The 15,645-nt window shown below is 45.1% G+C and overlaps 1 protein-coding gene across 7 annotated transcripts in view; it reads right to left on the bottom strand.

The window, feature by feature from the left end:
- Nucleotides 1-15,645, bottom strand: part of LOC139537438 (autism susceptibility gene 2 protein-like) — a 487,977-nt gene that overhangs the window by 348,965 nt on the left and 123,367 nt on the right. For all 7 annotated transcript variants that reach the window (XM_071338717.1, XM_071338715.1, XM_071338713.1 and 4 more), the window contains exon 3: nt 11,812-12,090. In XM_071338717.1, the coding sequence (XP_071194818.1) occupies nt 11,812-12,090 (279 nt within the window). The remainder of the gene's footprint in view (nt 1-11,811; nt 12,091-15,645) is intronic.

The raw sequence follows: 15,645 nt of genomic DNA on the forward strand, positions 1-15,645 counted from the left end.
GGTAGAAATTCAGCTAGCTGTTTTCAGCTCCATGTAGGCTTGCTTGCTAGCTAGCCAAGTCATTTGTTGTGCTACCTTAGCTACCTTTTATTAATATGCTTTTTCCTAGTCAATACATGCATTCTTTGTGTGATCAGTTTATTCCCTCTCTATATTGTTCTGCACCATTGGGTTGAAGGGCTGGGCAATGTTACCAATTCAATAAAAGGGAGTTATTCTACTCACACTGTAAAGACGTTTATCATTAAAAATGATTAACCTGACAATAATAACGTGATGGGTTAATTGTGTAACAATGCACAGGCCATGTTAGGATGATGGTTCAAGATAATCTGATAGTTATGAAGAAAATGTTTTGAAGTATAAAATTACCAAATAAAGTAAACCTGTGCAACTTGGTCAAGCTTATGAATATGTAAAAGTGCATCATAATGTCACACTGAAGTGCAGAAACATTTCATCCAACGATTCACACACATTGACACACCCTGGCGTCCATTCACACACATTGACACACCCTGGCGTCCATTCACACACACAGGGAAGGAGTTAACAAGTCATCAGGAACAGCAACCGCCCGCTATTGGCTAGGTTCCAGCATGTGGTCCTCTTGCCTCCTTTTATTGAGTGAATCCTGTATATAAGCTTGATCAAATAGCTTAATAACATGCTATTTCAAATGTATTGTTCTGTGTAACAAGCAGTGTGTGCTGCCCAGTTGACATCCAACTCGATATTGCTATTCTATTCCTACTGTTCCCACGGAGCAGTCCATTCTGAGTCAACTTCAAATAAAATAAAATAAAATGTTATTTGTCACATACACATGGTTAGCAGATGTTAATGCGAGTGTAGTGAAATGCTTGTGCTTCTAGTTCCGACAATGCAGTAATAACCAACGAGTAATCTAACCTAACAATTCCACAACTACTACCTTATACACACAAGTGTAAAGGGATAAAGAATATGTACATAAAGATATATGAATGAGTGATGGTACAGAACGGCATAGGCAAGATGCAGTAGATGGTATAGAGTACAGTATATACATATGAGATGAGTAATGTAGGGTATATAAACATAAAGTGGCATAGTTTAAAGTGGCTAGTGATACATGTATTACATAAAGATGGCAAGATGCAGTAGATGATATAGAGTACAGTATATACATATACATTATATTAAGTGGCATTGTTTAAAGTGGCTAGTGATACATTTTTGATCAATTTCCATCAATTCCCATTATTAAAGTGAGCTGGAGTTGAGTCAGTATGTTGGCAGCAGCCACTCGATGTTAGTGGTGGCTGTTTAACAGTCTGATGGCCTTGAGATAGAAGCTGTTTTTCAATCCCTCGGTCCCTGCTTTGATGCACCTGTACTGACCTCGCCTTCTGGATGATATCGGGGTGAACAGGCAGTGGCTCGGGTGGTTGTTGTCCTTGATGATCTTTATGGCCTTCCTGTGACATCGGGTGGTGTAGGTGTCCTGGAGGGCAGGTAGTTTGCCCCCGGTGATGCGTTGTGCAGACCTCACTACCCTCTGGAGAGCCTTACGGTTGTGGGCGGAGCAGTTGCCGTACCAGGCGGTGATACAGCCCGACAGGATGCTCTCGATTATGCATCTGTAGAAGTTTGTGAGTGCTTTTGGTGACAAGCCGAATTTCTTCAGCCTCCTGAGGTTGAAGAGGCGCTGCTGCGCCTTCTTCACAACGCTGTCTGTGTGGGTGGACCAATTCAGTTTGTCCGTGATGTGTACGCCGAGGAATTTAAAACTTTCTACCCTCTCCACTACTGTCCCGTCGATGTGGATAGGGGGGTGCTCCCTCTGCTGTTTCCTGAAGTCCACGATCATCTCCTTTGTTTTGTTGACGTTGAGTGTGAGGTTATTTTCCTAACACCACACTCCGAGGGCCCTCACCTCCTCCCTGTAGGCCGTCTCGTCGTTGTTGGTAATCAAGCCTACCACTGTAGTGTCGTCCGCAAACTTGATGATTGTTGTTGGAGGCGTGCTTGGCCACGCAGTCGTGGGTGAACAGGGAGTACAGGAGAGGGCTCAGAAAGCACCCTTGTGGGGCCCCAGTGTTGAGGAGATTTTGTTACCTACCCTCACCACCTGGGGGCGGCCCGTCAGGAAGTCCAGTACCCAGTTGCACAGGGCGGGGTCGAGACCCAGACCCATATGTAAAAAAAACTTGATACTAATTAATGAATACTTTTAAGTTCTATCCTCTAGGAATACGTTGTACATCTTGTGTTCTAAGTTTTTTTACCCAAATAAATGCAGTTCAATTCTATTTCTTCCCCCCAACCCATATAAGAGGTTTCAATAACTGTAGGAATACAATAGCTGCCTGAACCATATTGTTAAGAGGACAGCTTCCAAGTCTCATTTTAAAGCAATTATTGGAAGTATGGAGAGGTCTACGATCGGGTTCTCATAATGGGACAGTGAGCTGTTAATGCTCACATTTTATTGGCTACAATAAGACGTTACATAGTCCTCCAGACAGTCCTCAAGTACTTGGGAAGATCTCAATTGCATGGCTGAATGAAAAACTGAATGAGACATGGCAGAATGAGAAACTGCTTCACTCTGAGCGTCACTTGACACAAAGATTATCTCAATGAATGGAGAAAGCAGACTCATCTGAAGCCACATTTGTGGATTGTAATACATCGACAGGGGGAAATAAAATCAAAAAATTCTGTAAACTCAGAATACAGATCCACAAGCTTTTTGAATGCGCAAATGCATATTCCACAGTTCGGAATATTTGATCACAAATTGTTCTATATTTGTTAATATTGTAATTCTATTTGTGAACTATGTTGATATACACTACTTGACCAAAAGTATGTGGACACCTGTTCGTCTCATTCCAAAATCATGGGCATTAATATGGAATTGGTCCCCCCTTTGCTGCTATAACAGCCTCCACTTTTCTGGGAAGGCTTTCCACTAGATGTTGGAACATTGCTGCGGGGACTTGCTTCCATTCAGCCACAAGGGCATTAGTGCCTCCCGAGTGAGTGGCACACTAAGGTACTGCTTGAGGCATCACTAAAGCCCCGGGTTTGATCCAGGCTGTGTCACAGCCGGCCGCGACCGGGAGACCTATGAGGCAGCGCACAATTGGCCCAGCGTCGTCCGGGTTAGGGGAGGGTTTGGCCGGCCAGGATTTCCTTGTCCCATCGCGTTCTAGCGACTCCTTGTGGCGGGCTGGGCGCCTGCAAGCTGACTGTGGTCGTCATTTGGACCGTGTTTCCTCCGACACATTGGTGCGGCTGGCTTCCGGGTTAAGCAAGCAGAGTGTCAAGAAACAGTGCGGCTTGGCAGGGTCGTGTTTCGGTGGCCGCATGGCTCTCGACCTTCGCCTCTCCCAAGTCCGTATGGGAGTTGCAGCGATGGGACAAGACTGTAACTACCAATTGGATATCACGTAATTGGGGAGAAAAAGGGGTAAAATTCCCCCAAAATGTGTGAAGTCGGGCACTGATGTTGGCCGATTAGGCCTGGCTCACAGTCGGCGTTTCAATTCATCCCAAAGGTGTTCGATGGGGTTGAGGTTAGGGCTCTGTGCAGGCCAGTCAAGTTCTTCCACACCGATCTCGACACACCATTTATGTATGGACCTCGCTTTGTGCACGGGGCATTGTCATGCTAAAACAGGAACGGGCCTTCCCCAAACTGTTGCCACAAAGTTGGAAGCACGTTGTAGCGTTAAGATTTCCCTTCACTTTTTTACATGCTACGCACTTCAGCACTCGGTGGTCCCATTCTGTGTGCTAGTGTGGTCTACCACTTCGAGGCTGAGCCGTTGTTGCTCCTAGGCATTTCCACTTCACAATAACAGCACTTACAGTTGACCAGGCCAGAAATTTGACTTACTGACTTGTTGGAAAGGTGGCATCCTATGACGGTGCCAAGTTAAAACTCACTGAGCTCTTCAGTAAGGCCAATCTCCTGCCAATGTTTGCTATGGAGATTGCATGGCTGTACGCTCGATTTAATACACCTGTCAGAAATGGGTTTGGCTGAAATAGCTAAATCCACTAATTTGAAGGGGTGTTCACATACTTTTGTATATATAGTGTATTTACAGATCATGAATTTACTTGTGATTTTTGTGACTCACAGATTATGGTTTAATTTGTGAAATATTTTTACATATTTACGGATGATGTTTTTATTTACAAAATACTTTAATATATTCACAGATCATAGTTTTATTTGTGAGTTATGCTGAATATACACACGGATCGTGGTAGACATACAGAATAAAGAAACAAATCTCACTCCATAATCCCGGTAATGAGTTAATGTGAGTTCATGTGTAGGGCAAATGTTATATCTAATAGTCTAGGCGTTTGTAGATCGACTACGGTGACTGAAGCTGCAACAACCCATGTATTCATGACTGGAATCATTTTTGCTTGTTTTTTTCTGTTCTCTGTTTTCTGTTCTCCAGAAATGCAGTAAACGATCTTCCAGATATTCAGAACCTGGCTACGTCCCTGGCTGTGAGCCTGTTTGCTGCACTGTGTGTGCAGCCCTGCCCTTATAGTACAGTACAGTCAAACATGCTGTCATTGTTCGCTCACAGCCAGAGTACTACTCAACCCTCCTGCTGTGTGTGTGTGGTGTGCAACAAAATCATGGTTGGTTCCACAATGAAAAATGTCAGGAGCAATAAACTAAGTACACATACCTGGACCCACAATTTGCAGTTTGTGGCTGTGCACATCCATTTCCAACACCGACAATACCCCGCTTATCTGTGCTCTTCATTTCAGCACGGAGCAATATGTCAGAAGCTGTTACAAACATTTCTGTATTTTTTCCTTTCTGCTTACAATATCTGGGAGTTGGGTCAGTGCCAGCCAGATATAGAAAACATTCACCTGGCTGTGAGGTGTGTTCCACGATAGAAACAGAAAACCACCTCAGAGTGCTGTGAATTCCTCTGTAACCTATATCTCATCTCCTCTCCTTTCTTCTCCTCTTAGAAAACATGTATCCTCTCCTTTCCAATACAAACTATATCTGCTATCCTCACAACTATCTCAGCTCTCCTCTCCAAACTACTCTGAAAAATATATATAAACGCAACATGCAACAATTTCTAAGATTTTACTGAGTTACAGCTCATATAAGGAAATCAGTCAATTGAAATAAATGCATTAGGCCTTAATCTATGTATTTCACATGATTGGGAATACACGAATGTTGGTCACAGATACCTTAAAAAAGGTTGGGGTGTGGATCAGCGCGACACATCTCCTTTGCATAGAGTTGATCAGGCTGTTGATTGTGGCCCTTGGAATGTTGTCCAATTCTTCTTCAATGGCTGTGCGAAGTTGCTGGATATTGGCGGGAACTGGAACATGATGTTGTACACGTCGATCTAGAGCAACCCTAACATGCTCAATGGGTGACATGCAGGCTACTGGGACATTTTCAGCTTCCAGGAATTCTGTACAGATCCTTGCAAAATGGGGCCGTGCATTATCATGCTGAAACATGAGGTGATGGCGGCGGATGAATGGCATGACAATGGGCCTCAGGATCTCGTCATGGTATCTCTGTGCATTCAAATTGCCATTGATAAAATGCAATTGTGTTCACTGTCCGTAGCTTATGCGTGACCATACCATATCCCCACCGCCACCATTGGGCACTCTGTTCACAACATTGACATCGGCAAACCGCTAGCCAACACGACGCCATTCACACTGTCTGCCAGCTGCCCGGTACAGTTGAAACCGGGATTCATCCGTGAAGAGCACACTTCTCCAGCGAGTCAGTGGCCATCGAAGGTGAGCATTTGCCCACTAAAGTCGGTTACAACACTGAATAGCAGTCAAATCAAGACCCTGGTGAGGACGAGAAGCACACAGAAACCTAATACGGTTTCTGACAGTTTGGGCAAAACTTATCTGATTGTGCAAACCCACAGTTTCATCAGCTGTCTGGGTGGCTGGTCCCAAGACGATCCCGCAGGTATAGAAGCTGGATGTGGAGGTCCTGGGCTGGCGTGGTTACACGTGGTCTGCGGTTGTGAGGACGGTTGGACGTACTGCCAAATTCTCTAAAACAACGTTGGAAGCGGCTTATGGCAAGAGCTCTGGTGGACATTCCCTGCAGTCAGCATGCCAATTGCACGGTCCCTCAAAACTTGAGACATCTGTGGCATTGTGCTGTGTGACAAAAAGGCACATTTTAGAGTGGCCTTTTATTGCCCCCAGCACAAGGTGCACCTGTGTAAAGGTTCATTCTGTTTAATCAGCTTGTTGATATGCCACACCTGTCAGGTGGATTAATTATCTTGGGAAAGGAGAAATGCTCCTGTAAACAAAATTTGTGAGAAATAAGCTTTTTGTGCATATGGAACATTTCTGGGATCTTCAATTTCAGCTCATGAAACATGGGACGAACACTTTACATGTTATGTTTATATTGTTGTTCAGTGTATCTCTGCTACGCTCTCCTATCCTCTCCAAACTACCTCTCCTCTCCTCTCCTCTCCTATCTAGACGTGTGTATAAATCACCAGCAGTCTAATAACAGTTAATTTCCACTGTCTACTGCCCAGCCTAACTAACTCATGTAGAATTAAACCTTGAGATGAACGAACCAGGACTCTCCACATTACAACATAACCTTGCAGGAGGGCAATTCCTTAACAGTTATTTATAGGCCTTTGGAGCGGTGAAAAGATAATATGTCTGCTGTAGAATAATTCTGGGAGGAGAAGGAGATTGTCTTCATTCCGTTTAAAGGATAATGGAGGCCACAGAGGGTTGAGACGATGGTGATCTTATTAAACATTTTGCATACAGTGCCTATAAAAAGTCTAAAACCTTTCAAAATGTTCACCTTTTGTTCTAACCCATTTATCTACAAATCCTACCCCACAACTTCCAAGTAAAAAAAAAGTTATAATAAAAAGGAACACAATAAGAATAACAATAACAAGGCTATATACAGGGGGCACCAGTACCGAGTCAATGTGCAGGGGTACAGGCTAGTTGAGGTAATCTGTACTTGTAGGTGGGGGCGGAGTGACTATGCATAGGTAACAAACAAACAGCGAGTAGCAGCAGTGTACAAGAGGGGGGGTCAATGTACATTTTCCGGTGGCGATTTTTATGAATTGTTCAGCAGTTTTTAATGGCTTGGGGGTAGAAACTGTTGAGGAGCCTTTTGGTCCTGGACTTGGCGCTCCGGTACCGCTTGCCGTGCGGTAGCAGAGAAAACAGTCTATAACTTGGATGACTGGAGTCTCTGACAATTTTATGGGCTTTCCTCTGACACCGCCTATTATATAGGTCCTGGATGGCAGGAAGCTTGGCCCCAGTGATGTACTGGGCCGTTCGCACTACCCTCAGTAGCGCCTTACGGTCAGATGCAGAGCAGTTGCCATACCAGGCGGTGATGCAACTGGTCAGGATGCTCTCAATCCGGTCAGGATGCTCTCGACCTTTTGAGGATCTGGGGACCCATGCCAAATCTTTTCAGTCTCCTGAGGGGGAAAAGGTTTTGTCGTGCCCTCTTCACAACTGTCTTGGTATGTTTGGACCATGATAGTTCGTTGGTGACGTGGACAACAAGGAACTTGAAACTCTCGACCCGCTCCCCTACAGCCCCGTCGATGTTAATGGGGGCCTGGTTCAGCCTGCTTTTCCTGTAGTCCACTATCAGCTCCTTTGTCTTGCTCACATTGAGGGAGAGGTTGTTGCATGATACTTTGGTTGGATAAGTTTCCACTCCCCTTGTAATAGCAATCGTAAATTAGCTCAGGTGTAACCAATCACCTTCAAAATCACACACGGATTACAAGATAAATTCAGGAGTTCCTGTAGGTTTGGTAAGAAGAATGCCCCTCTCCCCACAGGTGTGATTACAATCTCTGAGGGTTTAGAGCTTGAGGTAGTCACCTCATACAAGTACTTGGGAGTATGGCTAGACGGTACACTGTCCTTCTCTCAGCACATATCAAAGCTGCAGGCTAAAGTTAAATCTAGATTTGGTTTCCTCTATCGTAATCGCTCCTCTTTCACTCCAGCTGCCAAACTAACCCTGATTCAGTTGACCATCCGACCCATGCTAGACTACGGAGACATAATTTATAGATTGGCAGGTAAGGGTGCTCTCGAGCGGCTAGATGTTCTTTACCATTCGGCCATCAGATTTGCCACCAATGCTCCTTATAGGACACATCACTGCACTCTATACTCCTCTGTAAACTGGTCATCTCTGTACACCCGTCACAAGACCCACTGGTTGATGCTTATTTATAAAACCCTCTTAGGCCTCACTCCCCTCTATCTAAGATATCTACTGCAGCCCTCATCCTCCACATACAACACCCATTCTGCCAGTCACATTCTGTTAAAGGTACCCAAAGCACACATCCCTGGGTCGCTCGTCTTTTCAGTTCGCTGCAGCTAGCGACTGGAATGAGCTGCAACAAACACTCAAACTGGACAGTTTTATCTCAATCTCTTCATTCAAAGACTCAATCATGGACACTTACTGACAGTTGTGGCTGCATTGTTGTCTCTACCTTCTTGCCCTTTGTGCTGTTGTCTGTGCCCAATAATGTTTGTACCATGTTGTGTTGTTTTTTTACAGTCACAGCTGTAACTGCTGCCAAAGGTGCTTTCACCAAGTATTAACTCAGGGGGGAGATCATCATCATCAACATGTATTTTGACCTTGTCTTTAGCAGGAGGATTGACTAGACTAGAGGGCATCCTTTCCATGGATGATGACAATGCCAACACCCTTTGCCCTTCACCCCTGACTGAAGCAGCTGTACTGTGGTGCCAGCCAACTGTGTGTGTGTGTGTGTGTGTGTGTGTGTGTGTGTGTGTGTGTGTGTGTGTGTGTGTGTGTGTGTGTGTGTGTGTGTGTGTGTGTGTGTGTGTGTGTGTGCGTGGGTGCGTGTGGGTGCCCATGTCTCCTATAAGCCCCATGCTCTAATGGCAGCTGCTGTCCCCCTAATCAGGGCTGCTCCCAGTGCCATGGGCAGGGAGGGCAGAGGAGAGTCCTTCAGTCCTGGCCCTAAACACCACTTTGTGCTCCTCTCACTTGTGACAGAGTTTGTTGTCATAGCTCCCCTGACTAACACACACACTCAGAGCCAATAACACCCATCTGCCAAGTAGACTAAGCACAAACAAATACACACACATGCGCGTGCACACACAAATGCATGCGCGTGCACACACACACGCCCTCGAACAAGTCACCTCTTCTCCCATGCAACTGACACACGTCTACCAAATAAAACAGTGTCTGTGACAGGTAGACTTTTGACAGAATTGACACACAGACAGCACAATGGACCACAATGGACCACTGTATGCCAACTTTACGGCCCCTAAACTGTTACTTGATCAAACTTTAGGTGTGTATGTAATCACTTCCCTGTGTAGTTTCTCTATGAGTTCAGTAAAGCCAGGGGGGGTAGAGCTCACATGATTAACAGCCTGCTGAAGGATGACCTCTCTCCTGCTGGGATGACACAGACTAATGACAACCTTTGCTCTCCTCCCATCACACAGGGCAGTGTGTGTGTGTGTGTGTGTGTGTGTGTGTGTGTGTGTGTGTGTGTGTGTGTGTGTGTGTGTGTGTGTGTGTGTGTGTGTGTGTGTGTGTGTGTGTGTGTGTGTGTGTGCGTGCGTGCGCAATAGAGCACCAGTCGTCTGGTTGGGAGGAGGGGGATTAAGACAGTTCTGAGGAGGGGGTGAAGTCAGTTCAGAGGAGGGTGTTAAAGAAGGGGATTAAAGTCAGTTCAGAGGAGGGGGTTAAAGTCAGTTCAGAGGAGGGGGTGAAATCAGTTCAGAGGAGGGGATTAAAGTCAGTTCAGAGGAGGGGGTTAAAGGAGGGGGTTAAAGTCAGTTCAGAGGAGGAGGTTAAAGGAGGGGGTTAAAGTCAGTTCAGAGGAGGGGGGTAAAGTCAGTTCAGAGGAGGGGGTTAAGTCAGTTCGGAGGAGGGGAGGAAAGTCCGTTCGGAGGGGGGGGTAAATCAGTTCAGAGGAGGGGATTAAAGTCAGTTCAGAGGAGGGGGTTAAGTTAGTTCAGAGGAGGGGGTTAAGTTAGTTCAGAGGAGGTCGGTTGAGGTCAGTTGAGAGGAGGGGGGTAAAGTCAGTTCAGAGGAGGGGGTTGAAGTCAGTTCAGAGGAGGGGGTTAAAGTCAGTTCGGAGGAGGGGAGTAAAGTCAGTTCGGAGGAGGGGGTTAAAGTCAGTTCGGAGGAGGGGTTAAAGTCAGTTCAGAGGAGGGAGGTGAATTCAGTTCAGAGGAGGGGGTTAAAGTCAGTTCAGAGGAGGGGGGGTTAAGTCAGTTAGGAGGGGGGGGGTTACAGTCAGTTCAGAGGAGGGGGTTACAGTCAGTTCAGAGGAGGGGGGTAAAGTCAATTCAGAGGAGGGGAGTAAAGTCAGTTTAAAGGAGGTCGGTTGAGGTCAGTTGAGAGGAGGGGGGTTGAGGTCAGTTCAGAGGAGGGGGTTGAAGTCAGTTCGGAGGAGGGGAGTAAAGGCAGTTCGGAGGAGGGGGATAAAGTCAGTTTGGAGGATGGGAGAAAGTCAGTTCAGAGGAGGGGGGTAAAGTCAATTCAGAGGAGGGGAGTAAAGTCAGTTTAGAGGAGGGGCGTTGAAGTCAGTTGAGAGGAGGGGGGTTGAGGTCAGTTGAGAGGAGGGGGGTCAAGTCAGTTTAGAGGAGGGGGTTATAGTCAGTTCAGAGGAGGGGGGTAAAGTCAGTTCAGAGGAGGGGGATTGAAGTCAGTTCAGAGGAGGGGTTGAAGTCAGTTCGGAGGAGGGGGTTAAAGTCAGTTCGGAGGAGGGGGTAAAGGCAGTTCGGAGGAGGGGGTTAAAGTTAGTTTGGAGGATGGGAGAAAGCCAGATCTTAGGATGGGAGGAAGTCAGTTCAGAGGAGGGGGGTGAAGTCAGTTCAAAGGAGGGGGTTACAGTCAGTTCAGAGGAGGGGGTTAAAGGAGGGGGTTAAAGTCAGTTCAGAGAAGGGGGGTAAAGTCAGTTCAGAGGAGGGTGGTGAAGTCAGTTCAGAGGAGGGTGGTGAAGTTAGTTCAGAGGAGGGTGGTTGAGGGGGTAAAGTCAGTTCAGTGTTCCTCTATAACAATAAGGCAATTTGGTCCTCACAAATCTCTAGCCTAATACAAAGTAATTGCATATACTGAAAAAGGAACATCTGTCTACAGACCTCATTGTAACATGAATGAACTCATATCTGGGATGAGATCAGAAACCAAGCCAAGCAGCCCCTGTAATGATAAGACACAATTAGAGAATCCATTTGAGTTTATCCTAATTCAGTTGGAATGGAATGTAACAATGTATAATCTTTTTTCAAACCTGCTATCAAGAGGTGTTTACAGCCTGCAACAGATTCTGCAGTACTGTAGCGTATTATCCTCTATCTGTTTGAAATCAGGGCAATCTAGATGTAAATCACTCTCCAATCAAAAACCCCATCATTCAATCCCTTCTTCATCCTTATCAAACACATAGTATGACTGATAATTCCACCGGCTCTTATGACCAAAGTGAAAGACAGAAGACTGAACACACACTCAAACAGTTCCTCTTCTAAATTCAAGATGATAAAACTAAACAGGTGTTTCCATCTACCATTGCAGTGTGCAGACAAAACCCAATATGCCAACCTGCTAGCCTGGTCTCAACTCCGCAATACCAGATCTGGGACCAGGCTACCAAAAATGCTGCTTGAAGAGAGGTGGAACTGAGTGGAGAGGAGATAGTGTAGTGTGTAACAAGTAATAAACAGTGTACTGACTGGCCTGTGTTTCTTCTGCAGGCTGTTCTTGTTCTTCTTCTTGCCGTTGGTCTGAGGAGCCAGGCGTGGGTTGTTGTTCTCCTGGTCGGAATGCTGGTGATGGTTGCTATGGTTGTTGTGGTGGTTGTTAAGGTGGTTGTTGTGGGCTTTGCGGGAGTCCAGGCTGAATCCGTTAGGGACCCTGGGGGGCTTCTTCTTGTGCAGGCGGGGGCCCGCCTGGTTCTCCTCATGGTTCTCCTGGTTCTCCCTGCACTCCTGGGGCTTCATTGACAGGTCCTTCTGGAGAGGAACAGGGGAGAGGTCAATTTTAGAATAAGGCTGTAACGTAACAAAATGTAGAAAACGTAAAGGGGTCTGAATTCTTTCCGAAGGCACTGTATATTCTGTAAAGAAAAAGGAGAGAAGAGGGGAGGTAAACACTCCGTTACACTGAAACAAAGTAGTTCAGGGTCAAGTCTTTGAAGCGACAGAGAGCGGAGAATAGACAAATAGCTAGGTCTTTTTTTGACAATTTGAAAAATACAACTCCAGCCACAAAAGTACAGTGCAGGAGAGAATGGGAGAGATACTGAAACAAATAAAGTATTTATTATTATCTTGTCGCTGGAGTGTACCAAAAGCAATTACATTCATTTAAATACATAATCCTGACATAATAAGCCTCCTACACCTGATAAAAAGAGCTCATTACGATGATCATGAAAGCTAGGCTTAAAAATAGATAACAAATTCACATTTACAAATGCCAGTTAGGAAGTAGCTATTGTATCTGTGTTCTCCAGTGAGCCATACTAAGAGAGACTGTTCTTCTCCCCTACAGAGGCCCAACGTGGGTCGTTAAGCACTAACGACGCATTACACTTAAACATATTGTCACAGGAGAGTCTCATAGGCTAAGGATAGGAGAGCACCACGCTGCCTGTCTGTGATTAACCACATATCTATTACAGCACGGCTGAGGATTAGGACACTCACACACACAGCAAATTGGCCAGTGTTACCTAGTGTTAATTTTTCAGTGTAACATTTCTAGTGCTGATTTAGGAGCAAAATTACATCTGTAAGTGTTAAATTAACACTCATTGGTGTAAAATAACCCCAATGCTGGTGTTAATAATCAGGGTTGAACCAAAACCACGCCCATCATTATCATATTTCCCAGCATGCTCTATTGCAGGTTGATTTTTAGAAATGTTTGTTTCAATATCTATGTTTTTACATTGATTGATTAATTAATCTTATACTACTCAAATATAAATAACATAACATTTTCTAAACTAATCCAATCTGTTACTTGGACTTATTGCACCCGTTACTGAAATAGTTATTCCAGTCTCATATCTTAGGCTTCCCAACCCTGGCAGTCATTCTGAATTCAGGTTGTGGGTGAATAAAATTCAAAATGTTAGATATCCCCACTCTGGCTGGATTCCATTAGGAATTACACATCACTTTGCAAGCCAGTATAATGTGACTTGCAGGCCTAATGTGGCCTGTAAACCATGAGTTTTAGGCCACTGTATTAAGGTAAAACTAGGCCCTCAAAATAAGGCCTTATGAAAGATTGTATTGTCTTAAAGAATTTAATTTGAATGAAAAACATATTCACTTAGAATCTTACTTGGTGAAGGCCACAGGACTGGAAATGAATGAATGCAACAACCATGTCTCTGTCACTAACAAATACAGTCATTGAAGTTCACCCTGTCAACACTCCCACACCCCCTGGTAAAACAGTGGGCACTTACACCTACACTATACTACACTCCAATAACCAAACAAACCAATAACCAATACACCAGCCCTCACATCTCCTGTATTGTGTGCTATTTTCCAACCAGATGGGGTTATACAGTTCAGAGGAGGGGGGGTTAAGTCAGTTCAGAGGAGGGGGGGTTAAGTCAGTTCAGAGGAGGGGGGGTTAAGTCAGTTCAGAGGAGGGGGTAAAGTCAGTTCAGAGGAGGGGGTAAAGTCAGTTCAGAGGAGGGGGTAAAGTCAGTTCAGAGGAGGAGGTAAAGTCAGTTCAGAGGAGGGGGTAAAGTCAGTTCAGAGGAGGAGGTAAAGTCAGTTCAGAGTAGGGGGTAAAGTCAGTTCAGAGGAGGGGGTAAAGTCAGTTCAGAGGAGGAGGTAAAGTCAGTTCAGAGGAGGGGGTTAAGTCAGTTCAGAGGAGGAGGTAAAGTCAGTTCAGAGGAGGGGGTAAAGTCAGTTCAGAGGAGGGGGTAAAAGTCAGTTCAGAGGAGGAGGTAAAATCAGTTCAGAGGAGGGGGTAAAGTCAGTTCAGAGGAGGGGGTAAAGTCAGTTCAGAGGAGGGGGTAAAGTCAGTTCAGAGGAGGAGGTAAAGTCAGTTCAGAGGAGGGGGTAAAGTCAGTTCAGAGGAGGAGGTGAAGTCAGTTCAGAGGAGGGGGTAAAGTCCGTTCAGAGGAGGGGGTAAAGTCAGTTCAGTGTTCCTCTATAACAATAAGGCAATTTGGTCCTCACAAATCTCTAGCCTAATACAACGTAATTGCATATATTGAAAAAGGAACATCTGTCTACAGACCTTAATGTAACATGAATGAACTCATATCTGGGATGAGATCAGAAACGAAGCCAACCAGTCCCTCTAATGATAAGACACAGTTAGAGAATCCATTTGAGTTTCTCCTAATTCAGTTGGAAAGGAATGTAAAATCGTATTTTCCAACGAGATGGGGTTATACAGTTTGACTGGGGGATCAATATAACAACTAATCTGCCACAAAGAGGCTGTGTAGTGTACTGTTCTGGAGCCATCCAAGCTAAACTTATGGAACAAATCAATTATATTATCTGTAAGGGGACTCATTTTGTTCCAGGCTTGTAGTAGCAGCAGGAGGAGCCACTCGTAATACGGTCCAATAAGGAGTGTGGGGCAGCTATGATGACACTTCAGTGTGGCGATCCAGTCGCAGAGCCAACAGACAGACATTATAAACTGTCAACTCAAGTGACAGAGTTCCAGAATGGGTAGGTTGATAAGGATAATGGGTTTGGTGGGAGTGTTGGCTCTGATTCACTGAACCATTACCTTTACAACAAAGCCTAATTTTCCTCACAGAAAAACAAACAAATGCTGCATGCATCAACGAATCGTGTTTTCCTTTGTCTTCCACTCTCATCCAACACAAATAACGCAACAAGACATGCATTGTCATTGTTAGTGTGATGTGTGGTTCTAAGCCTCCCGTGTGGCGCAGCGGTCCAAGGCACTCCATCGCAGTGCTAGAGGCATCACTACAGACCCGGTGTCATGCACACCCTGACCTTAGAGAGCCGTTTTATGTCTCTATTTGGTTTGGTCAGGGTGTGATTTGGGGTGGGCATTCTATGTTTTGTTTTCTATGATTTTGTGTTTCTATGTTTTGGCCGGGTATGGTTCTCAATCAGGAATAGCTGTCTATCGTTGGCTCTGATTGGGAACCATACTAGGTAGCCCTTTTTCCCTCCTTTCGTTGTGGGTAGTTAGCTTTTACTGCCTCAGAAACCCGGATCCGGGAGCACCCCCCACCCCCCCCCCCCCCCCCCCACTGACTAGCATAGCTAGCATAGCGTCACAAGTAAATTGTAGCATCTAAATATCATTAAATCACAAGTCCAAGACACCAGATGAAAGATACACTTCTTGTGAATCTAGCCACCATTTCTGATTTTTAAAATGTTTTACAGGGAAGACACAATATGTAAATCTATTAGCTAACCACGTTAGCAAAAGACACCATTTTTCTTTGTCCACCATTTTTTCTCTCCACCAGTAGCTATCACCAATTCGGCCAAATAAAGATATTGATAGCCACTAACCAAGAAAAAACCTCATCA

The sequence above is a fragment of the Salvelinus alpinus genome, chromosome 13 (assembly GCF_045679555.1).
Source record: "Salvelinus alpinus chromosome 13, SLU_Salpinus.1, whole genome shotgun sequence".
Taxonomy (NCBI): domain Eukaryota; kingdom Metazoa; phylum Chordata; class Actinopteri; order Salmoniformes; family Salmonidae; genus Salvelinus; species Salvelinus alpinus.